This window comes from Spermophilus citellus, assembly GCF_964194105.1.
Source record: "Spermophilus citellus genome assembly, chromosome: 7".
In the NCBI taxonomy this organism is placed as follows: domain Eukaryota; kingdom Metazoa; phylum Chordata; class Mammalia; order Rodentia; family Sciuridae; genus Spermophilus; species Spermophilus citellus.
In genome coordinates, this window is record NC_138188.1 from 48,091,119 (window position 1) to 48,110,127 (window position 19,009).

The following is a 19,009-nucleotide window of genomic DNA, read 5'->3' on the forward strand; positions in this document are numbered from 1 at the left end:
TTTGCAAATATCAAGTAGAATTTTCTTTCTTAAAGTAACTCATTCCTTCCTGTATTGAGCACTGTGAGTTTACCATAAGCCTATTCTTCAGCATACTATAATCAAGGTAACCAAAAGCAGAAATGAAAACTAAATCTACACTGATTCTTTAGAATGTAAAGTTTGTAGTTATCAAATTTCTCCTAAAAATGCTTTAAATAAAATAAGAATAGTATTAGCTTCATATGTGTGTATGTGGTTTTTTTTTTGGGGGGGGCGGGGTGCTGGGGAGTGAACCCAGGGTCTTGTGCATGCAAGGCATGCAACTCTACCAACTGAACTATATCCCCAGCCCCCCAGCTTCCAGCTTCCAGCATGATGATAAAATCCCAGCAAAAATCATATGTGTACATTGTATCTAGCACTAAACAAATCAGGACAGTTGTAAAATACCATCTATAGTAAGACTATTTTTGTAAGAAAATTTCTAGGCAATACATATTGAAGTCTTGCAGGGTGTGCAAGTCATCACTAGGATGACTGCAAGTTGTTTTACCCATTACAATGAACACATATTGCATTATGATATTTAAATGCATATAATGAAGTTTTTAAAAGAGAGAAGACAGAAGCAGATAAAGGACACAATTTTCTCATAGCTCAAGGTGAGTAAACAGAAACTGAAATATTGTTTTTAGTAACCTAAAGTTCTTTCTCTACTGTAGTAATGACATACTTGTAGAAAGTGTCATCCTTCACTAAATCTTCACACAGGATTCTAACAACCCTATGAGAAAGGGGGAAGGATCAGAGTGAACCAGCAGTGGTGCCCTGCTGGAGATCACAGGGTCCTATCACATTCTTCAGACTCCTTGTGCTGTGCTCTTCCCAAAATAAGCCAGCCCTCTACTAACATCAAATGCAGACACTCTGGTTCTGTGACTCAGGGCAGCATCATGGCAGAGGCATTTTCCATCCTAACTCCTTGTGCTTTCAAGGGAGAGAAAGAAACCTATCCTATCATCTCTGCTGACAGTTCTCTCTACAGTTCCAGAAGCTGATCCAAAGAACACTGTGAAATAACTACAAGGTACCTCCTGGAAGTCCTGGCAATGAAGCAGAATCTAGAGTGCCTGAACCTTGATATGAAACAATATGAGGATATGTTATTCAGATACAGTAGTAATTTCAGGAAGACCTTGAGTAAAGGGATGTTGGGGATGGGTGCTTTAGTACATTTAGAATATTTAGTTTTACTTTTAAAAAAATCTTTAATAAGCACATAAAAGGAAATGTCATTTATATCAAGCATAAATCTCAGGCCACTAGTGACACCATGAAATTATGACATCTTGTTCTGTTTTAACACTAGCTTGACATTATTTCCTCATGAGACCTTTGTGTCTTAAAAACAGAAGAGAAAAATCTTTCTTTGGAAGTGGAAAGAGGGTTAGGAAAAGGGCCCACGTTTAGATGCTATTTAGATGGCTGAGTAATATTTATTAATCATTTATTATAGAATCAATTTTTAACAAACTTATACAAAACATCAGAGAATGGATTACTGACAATGGCCTTACTTCTGACTGGAAAGTGTCTAAGAAATCATGACAGTACATGATGACATCAGCACCCAATCCATACTAGAGGTATTTTAATTTTCACATATTCATAGGTACATTTGTCTGTTAAAAGGGAAGAGAACAACTCATAGAATTGGCCTTCTGGAAAGAAGAAAACTTTCCTGCAGCTTTCATTTCACAATGAGATTTTAAGGAAAGTGATATGTGCTTTTACCCTATGCCTCCAGTTCATACTGGCTTAGGTGAGAAAAACAAAACACTGAGAGGAAAGAGATGTGCTGTGCTGAAGACCGTAAGTGGCGCCATGAGGTGAGAACTATTTTAAATCAGTGTTAATAAATCTGTAGAGTAGCGTCAGGTGTTTTGAGATGCTATGTTCTCAAACTCATTTGGACAACTGCAAAAACATTTTTTCAGAACACAGTGGAGACATACAAAACTACAATTGAGATATTAAAGATGGAACCAACAAGACAAGGGAGTTTAGGATAAGGCTCATAACCTCTTTTTATTTTTTGCATTTTCTAGTTTATGTTGTATGTTAACTGAATCCTCAAGCACAATATAATACATCAACTGTAATTGTGTTTGTGTTAAATAAAATTATTAGGCTGAAAACTGAAATACAGAGTTCAATTTCTAAGCTCTATGTAAAAGAATCTAACACAGAAGACAGGGCTTTTATCAGAGCAGCATGCTGATGAGTGTGTAATGGCAAGGGGCCTGCCTCCACTTCTGGCCACCAGCAACAATATCCTCACAAACCACTGATGGGCTAAACAAGCTATTAATGACAGTTGCTTTTCAACACTCAGAATGGACAGAATGTGCTGCCTGACCACAAGGACAAGCAGGTCATGGCTCTCAAATGTTACACAATATAAGAAAAACAAGTGAGACCTCTGTGGGGAGACAAACCCACAGGTATGGCTCCAGAGTTCTTTTGCTATTCAACTATTAATAGAAAGCAAATTCCACTTAAAGCTGTAAATGCTTGTAAACCTTTTTATGAAAAGGTTTATTATTACTTATTTAACTGTCCACCTAAGGTTGAACAAGGAACTCTTATTCCTAGCGTGCAGCTCCAGACCTGAAAAATGCAACTTAATATCTGAACCCAAACTAAAAGGGGAAAAAGTTCCTCTGCTCTCCTTGCAGAAAAAGATGATGAATTTCTGGTATTTATATAAATCAACAAAGCACCTCCGACACTAAGCTGGTGAACCCCAAATGACCATTCACAGGATGCAGAATCACACTCAACAAGTGTGAGGGTAAGCTCTAGATTCCTCACCACAACCAGAAGCCTGCTCCATGTCACACATCTTTCAATGGCTTGTAGTCTATTTTTTCATACTCATGCCCCTGAATCAGCAGCCCTCACTTCGCTTGGGAGTTTGTTGAAATGCCTAACCCCATGTCCTCTTCCAGATCCAGAGAATCATAATCTGTGTTTAAACAGGATTCCAGGTGTCTGTGATGCACATTAAAGAGGATGAAGCACTAACGTAGGTCATCATGTCCCCCAACTCCAATCCACCTAACTTTTCAGAAAAGAGAACATGAGATGCTTTAGAAACATCATCCTGATGGGGAAAGTCATTTCATTCCCTGCCAAAGGGGCATAGCATTGCACTCTTTCTTTCGAGTCAGAACAACCCATAATATTATTTTTCCTAAAAAAGTGACAATTTTTCATGTAGTTCAACCTAGTATTTTCTGATCTAGATCCCCTTATCAAAAGGAAAGAATAGCATTATTTGCACAGTTTGCTTATAAAACAGTAATAGCTGTGTTATAATCAAACAGCAAGACTCTATCTCCTGTACTTTCTCAAAATAGTAAAAATAAAAATGTTTATTAATAGCACTGATCATACTGGACTACACTAAAAGCTATAGTTGATACTGTGATTTTCATAAGAATGAAGTATATAAAAGAAAATGCTTTCAAGGAAAATATATCAAGGAAACATTCATTTGCTTAATAAATTCAAATATGATAGAGGCAGTAGCGCTAAAAAAAAAACCCAACAACAAAAAAAGGAAAAATAAACAATTTAATACCCATCCAGCAATTCAATGAGGGCTACTACTCACTACATTATCCAGAATTTTAAAACACAATATGACAGAAAAAACATGAAGGGGGAAAAACATCTTTTGGTATAACAAGGACTACTTAAGTCATGATGTTAGAACATGGTTAATATTAAAACTGGCAGGAGCATCATCATCACCTAACACCCGCTGCCTCTATTCCTTCCAACTTCTGTGTTCAAAGACAAAAGCACAGGTCATGATCAGAAAGCCTTTTACCTGTGTATGATTCTTCGCCAAAGAAAAACACATTTTCTTAAGTTCATCATAAAACCTAGTCAAAACTAACAGGCATCTTCTCACTCACTTTTCCCAGTCTTAAGTACAGCATGGCACTGTGGCCCCAGAATGACTGTAGGTATGGCTATGTGGTGGCTCCCGCTGAACATCTGCAGGAAGACTCCCTGGGACTCAGGGGCTACTCAAAAGGGGTTTCCAGAGCCTGGAGAGTTGCTCAGTGGGAAAGTCAGACATGGTTTCATCCTGAGCACCACGTTTACAAAACAAAACAAAACAAAAACAAGTCGTTTCCAACATTTTCCAGGGATTTCTCCTTCTAAACTAAAAAGGTTCAAAGGCCCTTCTCCATGTTTAATAGTAATAATAAGTTCAACAGGCATCCAGAAGCACAAACTAAAATCATTCCCAGCAAAAGAAATATATAACACTAAAAGGTCAAAACACTATGCAGGGATCTACATTTGGTGTCAACAGAGGAGAAGCTTGTCAGGGGAGGCTGCAAACTGAACAGGAAACAAAGCTCCTGGGAGAAAAGCCAGGAGAACAGGATGCACAATGGCAAGGAAGAGAAAGAAGATGGTGGCAACTGAAGGGACACAGGAGGACCTCCTGGGTCCCTCTCAAAGCCACCATTGCCTGCTGAAGCAGCAGCATTTGGCCGCACTGAGGAGGAAGGCAGCCTTGAACCAGGAAGCACAGGACAAGATGAAAGGAAACAAAATCTCCAACACAAAGCTCTGTAAGAAGGTGACAGAATTCAAATCAAAATATTCCACAGATTAAAAATTCTGCCCCCCAAAACAACCACAAAGCATAAGGCTCATCTGGACAAACAAAAGAAAGTAAGTTTCAAACCAGAAATTCAAAAAATAAAAACAGAAATATGACCATGGAAGAATAAATTTGAATGAAGTTTTAATGAAAAGATTGAATAAAACCAGCAAAACAACTGAGAATGAAAGTAAAGCAAGCAAATTCTCTCTCTCTCTCTCTCTCTCTCTCTCTCTCTCTCTCTCACACACACACACACACACACACACACACACTCACACACACACACACAGCATTCCCTAAAGAAAACAATACAATGGAACAGAGTTAATATTCAATAATATAATCCAAGAAAATTACTTCAGGAAATGAGAAAACTTAAATTTACATGAGAAAGCTCACTGTGCACTGGGAAAATTTCAACTTCGGAAACAATCAACTTTTAGAATTATCCTAGTAAAACTAGACTAAAAAAGTAATACCTAAACACACAAAAAAATCAAATTACCAATAAAGGAAAGAAAGCTGATATAAGAGATATCAAGAGAAAATATAGGGGCTGGGATATAGTTCAGTTGATAGAATGCTTGTTCTTGCACACACAAGGCCCTAGGTTCAATCCCCAGCACCACAAAAACGAACAAACAAACAAGGTATTAGTAGAAAAATATTTTTAAGAATTAAAATAAACGCCAGGGATTTTATATCTAGCCAAGTTGTCTTCAAGTGGCAATACTAGAAAACAGCATGGAATGTGCAAGACCTCAGGGAATACTGCATATCAGAACCTTGCGGGAGGAATACACTAGAAGACAAATTTCCTCAAAGCAGAGAAAGTGGGAAGCATGCACAAAGAAAGTGATGGCAAATGTGATTCTAAATAAGGTGACAGCATGGGTAGAGGAACTGCAAATAAAGGAATGTTCTAGCAAAGTAGTAAGAACACAAGAAGGAGAAACAGGAGGGAAAGGAGGAAAGTACACAGGAGGGCTCGCTAATAACAAAGGCTGGAGTCAGAAGATGCTGTTAAAAGGTAAAGTGGGAATAAGGAAGACCAGAGAACCATAAAAGACATAAAAGGTAGTAACCATAACAAAAGCACAGATTTTCCTACATTTCATAATCAAAGAACAACAAGTTTGGGATCTTTTTTGGTACCAAGGATTGAACCCAAGGATGCTTAACTACTGATCTACATCCCCAGTGCTTTTTAAAATTTTATTTTTAATTTTGAAACAGGGTCTCACTAAGTTGCTTAGGGCCTTGATAAGTGGCTGAGGCTGGCTTTAAACTTTTGATCCTCCTGCCTCAGCCTCTTGAGCCACTGGGATTACAGCATGTGCCACCTCGCCCAGCAACAACATTTCTTGAGACAATTCCCCACCACAGTTCCATACATCCTACATCAGCTTTTGCTCTGGACCATCTTCCAAAGATGTTTATATAGCAAACAGTCCTGGAAGACAGACATAGAACCTCTACTGAACTAGAAAGCAGTTTTGCTACTTGACTAGGATAACAAAGGTATCTTTCTCTGGGGCAAATGTAGACAGGTTTTGTAGCAGTCCTTTCCAGAAGTCCTAAATCAGAGTTCTCAGCTACCACACAACCCACTGACTACACAGCACCACTCTATGGAATGTGGGGGTCAGAGGAACCTATATGAATGTGAAGCACATCAACCTCTGTGCTTTACCACTGACCCAGGAATCTCATGTCTTCTGCTGCCATATATGAAAGTGCCAGGCATGCAAGTAAAGTCTTAGACCCTGAATAAAGAAGACAGCCAATAAAATCAATGGCATATCCAATAAGTATTAAGTTACCTTCAGGATACATTGATAAGCAAAACAAAAAGGCTAAATACATAATTTCATATCAAAATGCTACTTTTCATAAGAAAATACAAATACACAGGCACACACACATATGCATGTGCACACTCATAAACATGCTTAATTTTTTAAAAAGGAAGGGAAGATGAACTAGAACTCAATAAAATTGGCTTCCTACAAGGGATAGAGAAGAACAGTCTGGAAAGAAAGGGAGTGGTTAATCTCTCTGAAACTACCATTGTATAAAAATCTGACTTATAGAAGCATGTGTGCATCACACATACATAGTCAAATATATAATTCAATCAACAAGAATGAAGACAAAACCACTTAAGCTGAAAACGAACAGAAATGAATGCAACTCAGCTTCAGATGAATGACATGACTACACTCAATGGGTGAAAGAACTGTAAGCAGATCCTAAACTCTTTTGAGTAGGTTGTTTTTCACAATATACACCCATGGCAAATGTGAATTGTTGGGGATGCAAATCAAGTCAAGATGGTGTCTGGCACTTTGCCAGGAGGAGTGGTTTGTGAAGCAACACCAGTGAGCCATTAAGATGATGAAGATTCCTTATTGGCTGACAGCTGTATCTAGATGATGTTAATTAATAATGTATATATATACTTAGTTAAGTATATATACCTCTGCTGTCCGGCAGAGAAGCAGCTCCTGCTACTTTGGGTGCCCGCTACTTTGAGTTCTTATTCAGTTCCTGCTGAGTTCACTTGCAATAAAGTAGTTCCCCTTTCAACCTTCAAGTTGCTTGTCACCTCCCGGTTATTTGCCCAGCCGGACTGTGGCAGTGAATCTATTTAATGTTTATATAATCGATCAAGTGAGCAAATACACTGGTGTTGTAAGGAATCAGGGCTCTTATTTTGAATGAAGAAAAACATAGGCAGGAAGTGAGCAATGACCAGGAAGAGTTTTGTGGTTTATATTCAGATTGAACGTATTAATAAGACCCATGATTTCTTAAAAGTACATATTTTAATTTATCAATCAATTCATAGCCTGTCTACCTATCTAAATCGGACTGAAAGTTCCTGATGGCAATGGAATCCCAGAAACAATGATCACAACACATGTCTAGAGCTTGATTTCCAAATACCATTTCCCTCTAAACTGAAACAGGGTATGTTAGTCAGCTTTTCATCACTGTGACCAAAATATCTGACAAGAACAACTTTAGTGGGGGAGAAATTTATTTTGGTTCATGGTTTCAAAGGTTCAGTCTATGGTTGGCCAAGTCCATCACACTGGGCCTCAGGTGAGGAAGAATATCATGGCTGAAGGGCGTGATGGAGCCTTGGTGGGAAGTGGTCTTGCAGGGAAAATACTCCCTTCCAGGACACACTCCCAGTCCTCCAGCTACACCCTGCCTGGCTGTAGCTACCAACCAATCAGTCCATTCAAACTAGAATGGATTGATTTGGTTACAGCTCTCACAATCCAATCATTTCACCTCCAAACATCCCTGCATCAACACTGGAGTTTTGGGGGATACCTCACATCCAAACTGTAACAGAATAATTTAAAGAAATGGCTGGTTACATTGTGTTTTGGAGGGTACATTCAGATTCTTCTCCTACAGAAGAGTCACTGTAGATTAGAGTAGGGGGTAAGCTGAAGCAGACACAGCCTGAGGCCCAAAACTAATTGGATCACTAGGCAATGCTGAGCTGACATGGACCTGGGGCGAACAATCTGGGCCTCTCAGAAGACACACTGAGCCCGGATTGGCTGAATTCAAGCTCCGGTTCGCCTGTTTCCCGCAGACAAACAGCTGTGACTCAGCACTAATCCATCCCGCTGAAACAACTGGTAGGCCCTTCTGATCCTACTGAGGTAAATGCCAACCGAGCCTTCATAGGCAGTGGCCACAGGATTGAAACGGGGCTTAGGAGAGACAGTCAGGACACATCAGTTGCACTGGTCACCCGGCAAAGGGAAACGAACTGTCACCATTTGCAAGAGACACCACCATGGCAGAGAACTGACGTCACCAGACTGCGGCAGAGGAGATAACTTCATTGAAACCAGCGGCTACAGTGACTTCTTCCCTTCCCTTCTAATACCTTTCCTCCCAAGCATCAAATAAATTTATAGGAGTAAACAGTAACTCAGCAGTCAAACAGAACAAGAAGTAACATGAGCAGCATGAAAATGCAAGGAAGAAAAGGAGTACAAACAATGCAGGACAGCCTAAATATTCAGGAGGACCTAGAGTCATCAGAAAAATGGTCATATAAAGAACTCAAGGAACACCTTAGACAGATGGAATGGAACCTTAAAGAGGATATGAGACAGCAAATTCAAACAGTGAAAGAACACATTGAAAACGAATTACATAAACAGATAAAAGAAGAAGTTAAGGATCTTTATCAGGAGATAGAGATTATAAAAAAAATCAAACAATAATTCTAGAAATGAAGGAAACTATAAACCAAATTAAAAACTCAAATGAGAGTATTACTAACAGAGTGGAGCAAGTAGAAGCCAGAACATCAGATAATGAAGACAAAATATATCATCTTGAAAAGAGTCTAGCCAACTCAGAAAGGCAGGTAAAAAATCACGAGAAAAACATCCAAGAGATATGGGATAACATAAAAAAACCAAACTTAAGAGTCATCGGGATAGAAGAAGGTACAGAGATTCAAACCAAGGGAATGAGTAACCTGCTGAATGAAATAATTACAGGAACCTTTCCAGAAATAAAAAAGGAAACAGATATACAAATTGTAGATGCATACAGGACACCGAGCATACAAAATCACAGTAGACCATCGCCAAGACACATTGTTATGAAGATATCCAATATACAGAACAAAGAGAAAATATTAAAAGCTACAAGAGAAAGGAGGCAGATTACATTCAGGGGTAAACCAATAAGGTTAACAATAGATTTTTTATCACAGACGCTGAAAGCAAGAAGATCCTGGAACGTATTTCAAACACTGAAAGATAAGATAATGGATGCCAACCAAGAATTCTGTATCCAGCAAAATTAAGCTTCAGGTATGACAACGAAATAAAAATCTTTCATGAAAAACAAAAGTTAAAAGAATTTGCAGCCAGAAAACCAGCATTGCAAAGCATTTTGAGCAAAACACTACACGAGGAAGAAATGAAAAACAATAACCAAAACCATCAGTGGGAAGTGCCTCGGTAAAGACAGAGGGAGGGGGGAAAGATAATCATGGAGAAACAAACTAAATTAAAAAAAAAAAAGGATAAATAATGAAACATGGCTGGAAGTACAAACCATATATCAATAGTAACTCTAAATGTTAATGGCTTAAACTCTCCAATAAAGCGACATAGGCTGGTATCATGGATTAAAAAAACAAATCCAACAATATGCTGCCTCCAGGGGACACATACACAGGCTGAAGGTGAAAGGATGGGAAAAAATATACCACGCACATGGTCCTCGTAAGCAAGCCGGGGTGGCCATCCTCATATCGAATAAAATCGACTTCAAGACTAAGTTAATCAAAAGGGATAAGGAAGGACATTATGTACTGTTAAAAGGACCCATTCACCAACAAGACATAACAATTATCAATATTTATGCACCAAATAATGGTGCTGTGTCGTTCAAAAAACAATCTCTCCTCCAGTTCAAGAATCAAATAGACCACAACACAATAATTATGGGTGACTTCAGAAGACATAAAGGAGGAAATCAAAAAATTCTTGGAGATAAATGAAAATACAGACACAACATATCGGAATCTATGGGACACAATGAAAGCAGTTTTAAGAGGGAAATTCATCGCCTGGAGGTCATTCCTCAAAAAAAGAAAAAACCAACAAATAAATGAGCTCACACTTCATCTCAAAGCCCTAGAAAAGGAAGAGCAAAACAACAGCAAATGTAGCAGAAGGCAGGAAATAATTAAAATCAGAGCAGAAATCAATGAAATTGAAACAAAAGAAACTATTCAAAAAATTAACAAAACTAAAAGTTGGTTCTTCGAAAAAATAAATAAGATCGACAGACCTTTAGCTATGCTAACGAAGAGAAGAAGAGAGAGAACTCAAATTACAAACATACGGGATGAAAAAGGCAATATCACAACAGATGCTACAGAAATACAGAAGACAATTAGAAATTATTTTGAAAACCTATATTCCAATAAAATAGAAGACAGTGAAGACATCGATAATTTTCTTAAGTCATATGATTTGCCCAGACTGAGTCAGGAGGATACACACAATTTGAACTGACCAATATCAATGGATGAAATTGAAGAAGCAATCAAAAGACTACCAACCAAAAAAAGCCCAGGACCGGATGGGTATACAGCGGAGTTTTACAAAACGTTTAAAGAAGAATTAATACCAATACTTTTCAAGTTATTTCAGGAAATAGAAAAAGAGGGAGCTCTTCCAAATTCATTCTATGAGGCCAATATCACCCTGATTCCGAAACCAGACAAAGACACCTCAAAGAAAGAAAACTACAGACCAATATCTCTAATGAACCTAGATGCAAAAATCCTCAATAAAATTCTGGCGAATCGAATACAAAAACACATCAAAAAAATTGTGCACCATGATCAAGTAGGATTCATCCCTGGGATGCAAGGCTGGTTCAATATATGGAAATCAATAAATGTTATTCACCACATCAATAGACTTAAAGATAAGAACCATATGATCATCTTGATAGATGCAGAAAAAGCATTTGACAAAGTTCAGCATCCCTTTATGTTCAAAACATTAGAAAAACTAGGGATAACAGGAACTTACCTCGACATTGTAAAAGCTATCTATGCTAAGCCTCAGGCTAGCATCATTCTGAATGGAGAAAAATTGAAGGCATTCCCTCTAAAATCTGGAACAAGACAAGGATGCCCTCTATCACCACTTCTATTCAATATAGTCTCGAAACACTGGCCAGAGCAATTAGACAGACAAAAGAAATTAAAGGCATAAAAATAGGAAAAGAAGAACTTAAATTATCACTATTTACAGAAGACATGATTCTATACCTAGAAGACCCAAAAGGGTCTACAAAGAAACTACTAGAACTAATAAATGAATTCAGCAAAGTGGCAGGATATAAAATCAAAACGCATAAATCAAAGGCATTCCTGTATATCAGAGACAAAACTTCTGAAATGGAAATGAGGAAAAACACCCCATTCACAATATCCTCAAAAAAAAAAATAAAATACTTGGGAATCAACCTAACAAAAGAGGTGAAAGATTTATACAATGAAAACTACAGAACCCTAAAGAGAGATATAGAAGAAGATCTTAGAAGATGGAAAAATATACCCTGTTCATGGATAGGTAGAACTAACATCATCAAAATGGCGATATTACCAAAAGTTCTTTATAGGTTTAATGTAATGCCAATCAAAATCTCAATGGCATTTCTTGTAGAAATAGAGAAAGCAATCATGAAATTCATATGGAAAAATAAAAGACCCAGAATAGCAAAAGCAACTCTAAGCAGGAAGTGTGAATCAGGCGGTATAGCAATACCAGATTTCAAACTATACTACAGAGCAATAGTAACAAAAACAGCATGGTACTGGTACCAAAACAGGCGGGTGGACCAATGGTATAGAATAGAGGACACAGAGACTAATCCACAAAGTTACAACTATTATATTTGATAAAGGGGCTAAAAGCATGCAATGGAGGAAGGATAGCATCTTCAACAAATGGTGCTGGGAAAACTGGAAATCCATATGCAACAAAATGAAACTGAATCCCTTTCTCTCGCCATGCACAAAAGTTAACTCAAAATGGATCAAGGAGCTTGATATCAAACCAGAGACAAGGCATCTGATAGAAGAAAAAGTTGGCTACAACCTACACACTGTGGGGTCGGGCTCCAAATTCCTCAATAGGACACCCATAGCACAAGAATTAATATCTAGAATGAACAAATGGGATTTGCTCAAACTAAAAAGTTTTTTCTCAGCAAAAGAAACAATAAGAGAGGTAAATAGGGAGCCTACATCCTGGGAACAAATCTTTACTCCTCACACTTCAGATAGAGCCCTAATATCCAGAGTATACAAAGAGCTCAAAAAATTAGACAATAAGATAACAAATAACCCAATCAACAAATGGGCCAAGGACCTGAACAGACACTTCTCAGAGGAGGATATACAATCAAACAACAAGTACATGAAAAAATGCTCACCATCTCTAGCAGTCAGAGAAATACAAATCAAAACCACCCTAAGATATCATCTCACTCCAGTAAGATTGGCAGCCACTATGAAGTCAAACAACAAGTGCTGGTGAGGATGTGGAGAAAAGCGTACACTTGTACATTGCTGGTGGGACTGCAAAGTGGTGCGGCCAATTTGGAAAGCAGTATGGAGATTCCTGGGAAAGCTGGGAATGGAACCACCATTTGACCCCGCTATTGCCCTTCTCGGACTATTCCCTGAAGACCTTAAAAGAGCGTACTATAGGGATACTGCCACATCGATGTTCATAGCAGCACAATTCACAATAGCTAGACTGTGGAACCAACCTAGATGCCCTTCAATAGATGAATGGATAAAAAAATGTGGCATTTATACACCATGGAGTATTACGCAGCACTAAAAAATGACAAAATCATGGAATTTGCAGGGAAATGGATGGCACTAGAGAAGATTATGCTTAGTGAAGCTAGCCAATTCCTAAAAAACAAATACCAAATGTCTTCTTTGATATAATGAGAGCAACTATGAACAGAGCAGGGAGGAAGAGCAGGAAGAAAAGATTAACATTAAACAGAGACATGAGATGGGAGGGAAAGGGAGAGAAAAGGGAAATTGCATGGAAATGAAGGAAGACCCTCATTGCTATACAAAATTACATGTAAGAGGTTGTGAGGGGAATGGGAAAATAAACAAGGAGAGAAATGAATTACAGTAGATGGGGTAAAGAGAGAAGATGGGAGGGAAGGGGAGGGGGAATAGTAGAGGATAGGAAAGGTATCAGAATACAACAGTTACTAATAGGGCATTATGTAAAATTGTTGATGTGTAACCAATGTGATTCTGCAATCTGCATTTGGGGTAAAAATTGGGAGTTCATAACCCACTTGAATCTAATGTATGAAATATGATATGTCAAGAGCTTTGTAATCTTGTGAACAACCAATAAAAAAAAAAGAAATGGCTGGTTACAAGAGTGAGACAGGGAAAGTACAAGATAAGCCTGGAATAACTTGTATGATAAAAGAGGAAGCTGGAAGTGAAGGGAAGAAAAGGAAAGGGAAGGGCATGCCAAAAGAACTAGATGTCATCTAGAAAGGAGCCTCCCTGGACGAATCTGGGACAATTTGAACATCAAAATACATAAGGAAAAGAAGTGATAATAACCTATTTAATAAAACAAAAACCCAGGGATCCTTGCTCATAATAAAAACAAAAAATTTAAAAGGGGTGTGGTTCTTTACAATAGAATGTCAGGTGCTAACATGGAGAAAACGGCAGAGTTGAAAAATCTCCATTCAGCAACCATCAGGCAAGAATTGTCAATGGATAATAGAGCAATGACCTTCAAGTTCTCTCTAGAACTTAAAACTGACATAGGCTTTATGGCAGGGTTTGTTAAAATAAAAAACACAGGTCCTCAGAAAAGGTGGCAACAGAGAAAGGAAAAAATGGCAGGACCAAGGCTGAACCATAGCCCTAAAAGACTATGAAGGATTGGGCCAAGGAGACCAGCCCTAAAAAGGTTCAGGAGGTCGTCCAGCACCCACCCCTTTCTCCGTGTTCCTGCTTTCTCTTCCCAGGGTCTCGTGTAACTGAATGCAATGTGAGCCAACCAGGTATGTTTCTTGGCAGCAAACATAACAGGCTGCACGTCACTTTTCTTACCTTACTTAAATCCACACTAGCTTTTACCCTCTCTCAGAATAATGCCAGTTCTCTATAATAATTCAAATAAGTAATATGGAAAGGACAGAAGGCTGAAAATGACTTTGATTCAAATGTGTGGGCTGTGCTTCTCATTTTAATTCTACTTTACATATCTTTAAAGTCTGTCACTCACCATCATGTTTCTAAGAGTATCTGGCTACATAGCCAATTCACACCAGGGCAATGGTATGCTAAAGGGCAAGGACTCTAAACATCTCAATGGGGACAGAGAGACACAGCCCCAGGAGTCCAAGGTCCTAAATAGAGCAGGTTTCATTAATGCTTATGCCATAACTGTGGGTTCACCCACTTTGTTCCTGCATGACCCTCCTTAGGTTATGAAGACTATCATTGATTTTACTAATACACAAAGCAAGATAGATGAATATTTCAACAGTGCACAGGTAGTGAGTTAATTCTAACATCAAGTTGCAGAATCTTTTGCATAACTTAAATTAAACCTCATTAAAACTATCTGCTTCTTACTACCTAACTATATGCTAATCTTGGCTCTCTCATGCCTAAAATACTTGTCTTTGAAATAAGTTTGATATATATGACCCAGATAAAAAGGAAACATAACTTTGGGTCCAGAAAAGAGAATAATAATTAATACACAATTATCCTTTGTCAAAAGCTTTTAAATAATTTTAGCTGGGAAACTTTTTCATCAGATGAAATCTTATTTAAAAGTGTACAAGTTCACTATACAAAATAAAAGTGGAACCACTTGGATAAGTGGGCAGTGGGAGTATGGAGACCCACCCACTTTGGGTACATTCCTGGCAACCCAAGTCACAGAAAGTCACTGCCACATGTTGCCACTTAAAACAAGGTTGCCACTAAAAACAAGATCCTCCAAGTATGAAATACAGAATTTAAATGTAGAACTATCATACTCATCATTACATACAGAAGAACATGAACAGAGTGAGTAAAAAAATCTTCTTAATACTTAAGCACATATAAGAGCAGTGTAAGAGATCATTTTGGCATTCAGGTAGCTGTTCATTAATGTTATAAACTACAAACTGACATTGGAATGTGATGTTTTGATTACCGTTTTCATTCTAATGTTCTCATATCCTAAGTACCTTCTCAATTTGAAGTGATAAAAACTCAAGAGGTTCGAGAAATACTTTTAAATGATGATAATGACAATGTTATTTACTTATTTCTAATCCCAACAAATACATAGTTTAAATTTTCTAACTAGGTCATTATTTCTTACTTTTTAAATAATTAATCTATAACTTTTAGGAACTGTGTTAAAGGTCGAGGATTTCTCCATTTCCTTTAACTACAAAAAGGAAAACCTAAAATTCCTTCTAACTCTGAAATTCCTTTAAGTCAAAATGAAGCTGCCTCTTGTTACTGTTTTGCTTCTGCAAAAGCAGAACAAAACCACATTAATAGTTAACAAAGCTACAATATGATATCCGAATGAAGTCTTGCATTAAGAAAGTACTCAGACTATATTTACAAAAGAATCTCTATCATTAATTATTCAACATTTGGATGTGACCAGAAACCAGAGCCTAAATTTATACTGCTCTGTTTAAATGGACTATTTAATGTTGTAATGAACATTTGGTAGAGTGAGCTCTATGAATTTCAAACCTGTTGTACTAGTACTGTTTTTCCAATTTTTGGATCAATGGACAGATTTTAATGTTAAATCAGTATGAATTTCACTTGTTCTTTAAAAATTTTTATTTAAACCAAAAATTTTGCATCTCAAATATTATATATTCTAAAACTGAATATAGTTTGAACCAATGCATTATTCATAAAGCAGGAGAAGCAAAGCTGTGTGCTTCTTTCAAAGCTGTTAAATTGCTAAAACATACCATATTTATGCATGCAATATTTGATTGTTTTTCTTAAAACACAAGCTTGTTTTTGTCAGATCAAGATATGCCAAAAATTCTACAACAAACAATTTTTGCTTATAATTAAAGCAATCATCAATCCAAGGATTGTCATTCATTTTATTTCATCTCTACTTCAAAAAAAAGGTAATTTTAAAAAAATTTTAATTCCCTTGAAATGATAAGATAAATGAAAATGTAAGTGCCTTCACATAATAACAGTAAGCTGACCCTTTGGGAATGGTTGACGTTCTCAATGCGAGGCATTCAAAGCTCATTCAAAAGTGTTCATTTAGAATGCAGGTATCAAAGATGATGCAAATGTTCAAGAGAAAATGAGAACTTACCAGATGTTCTAATCCAGCTTTGATGTTTCCAGATTCCCTAAAATAGAAGAATAAAGTTCTAAATAGTTGCTAAACCCTTGTCTGCTCCAATTTATGTTTACCTCAAAAATGGTTTATAAACCCTCATGCTTATTCATCTATCTTTACTAATGTTCACAACAGTGCTGTTTTTCAGGACAAAACAATTTCCACCAAAAGAGAACAAATTAATTATATCAAATAGCACTACCTCTAAAACTAGTATTCCACTAACAGAAAAAATGTTTCAGACTTTTCAAAGTCAATGGAGAACAAAAAGAAGTCAAGTATATAATCATTTTACTATTTGCACAATAATATGCTCATTTCATGTCAATTTTTTTTCACTAGCAGTTATGGTTATTTCCAACATTTGTTATGAAAATATTCAAACTTACAGATTTTATCTACCACCTAAATCCTAGAATTGACATTTTACTTTATTTGCTTTATCAAATTTTCATCCATCAATGGTTGTACTTTCCTATAAAGAATATACATGGTAAAGAACATGTTTGTGACTATCAACTACACAGCTAGTAACTAAATCTTAACAAATTTTTCTTGACATTGAGTTTATTAATTTGGTGCTAATCAGGACCCAAGACTGTTGTAACATAAAAAAATGTCAACAAAGAAAACACAAACATTAATTAATAAGCATCGTGATACATTTTAAATATTTAATTTCTTGCTTTTCACTGTAAAATAAACTGCTGATGGAACTATAAATACAAGTATCCATACAGGTAGCAAAGAAAATTTGAACACACACGCCGGACACGGCAGCCCTATGCAAGTCAGTGGAACCCTGTCTTAAATTAAAAACTAAAAATGCAGGCTGAGGATGTGGCTCAGAGATTGAGAGCCCCTGGGTTAAATCCCTGGTAACACACACACACACACACACACACACACACACACACACACAGCACATTTGGTGAAGCATAGCAAATAGTTGGGTATGTCTTCTGATTTCAAGCTACCTCCAACAGTAAACAATATTCTTACATTCCTGATATTTACTGTTCTCCCCCTGAAACTTTGTTTCTCTGAAGTCACAACTTGCTTTTCTATTTGTTTCCTAATTTTTCTTTCCTTAAAAATACACTTCGCTTGAAAATACGCTCCTTTTTCTTGTCTTGCTATACTATCTTCCCAAATACCTGACCTTCATTCCCTGTAGCAAAGCAGCACACAGGGCTTCCCCCTGCCCTCCACTCTTACTGCCCTGCTTGGCACCCCAGGAGTAAATTCCCACCTGTACTCATCCTCAAGCATCCTCTATTTCCTGTTCCTGGCAATCTTCTGAAACCCATTCTCTAATCTCTAATGTCATCACAGTCATAAAGACAAATGACAGGAATCAATTACCACAAGGTGTAAGAAAAGGCTACTGTCTATATAAATAATCATTTAAGCTTTACTATTACAAAATGAATGTTTAGTGGAGCTGGAATTCCAATGAATCTTTAAGTTTTCACAATGATATTCTCATAGTTATTTTCATAACTTAAAATTTAACAAAACAAAAAAGAATAACATACATAGTAAACATCTAAACAGGACAACATGTGTGTATCACAAACACACTGTACACACATAAGTGAATTATGTCTCCTTCCCACTTATGACCCCCAGTTCTCAATCACTGATGCTCTTCTTTTAGCCCTACCAGGAGATTCTGTACACATGTGTGTCAGTGTCTGTCACTCTTCTGTGGTTAGAGCTTTCCCTGGGTATTCTTCCTTGGAGCTGGTCCTAAGAGAACACAGACACTCCAACTTCCCCCATGGCTACATTGTCACACAGTAGTTCTTCCTGAACTACAACCTACAATACAAAAAGAAGAAATCTCTCAGATTTAAAGCACAAACTGCTGGGGCTAGGGATGTGTGGCTTTCAGAAAGGTAACATGATGTCTGCACACACCTTATGTCATCTTCATATATGTTAATAGTTCTAGAAGAGACAGTTGCTGTCAACTGAGTTTCTCACAAAGTCAAGGAAAATCTTTCAGCTTTCCAAGCTATCTGCATTTTGGAATTAAGGATAAGAAACTATTGTTTAAATAAAAGAAAGGGTAGACTATTGCCTTCATATGTTCCCAAATGATTCTTAATGAAAATATGTGTTTTGAATGGCATGGCTCCTAGAAAACTAGGCATCTTTTTGACCCGCCTTCCTTTACTACCAAAGGTAAACTGAAGGTGTCCAATCAGGTCACCTTCAGTTTACCTTTGGTAGTAAAGGAAGGAAATCCTTCAGGATAATTCTGATCTAACTGCTTCTTTCTGTCCCTACAGCTCCTGTTTCAGGCCATCTCTTTTCTCGCTCAAATTACTGAAAGGGTCTCAATAGCTCCTGC

General features: G+C 37.3%; 1 protein-coding gene across 3 annotated transcripts in view; it reads right to left on the reverse strand.

Moving 5' to 3' along the window:
• Positions 1-19,009, reverse strand: part of RSRC1 (arginine and serine rich coiled-coil 1) — a 391,757-nt gene that overhangs the window by 163,162 nt on the left and 209,586 nt on the right. For all 3 annotated transcript variants that reach the window (XM_081301564.1, XM_081301562.1, XM_081301563.1), the window contains exon 5: positions 16,624-16,660. In XM_081301564.1, the coding sequence (XP_081157690.1) occupies positions 16,624-16,660 (37 nt within the window). The remainder of the gene's footprint in view (positions 1-16,623; positions 16,661-19,009) is intronic.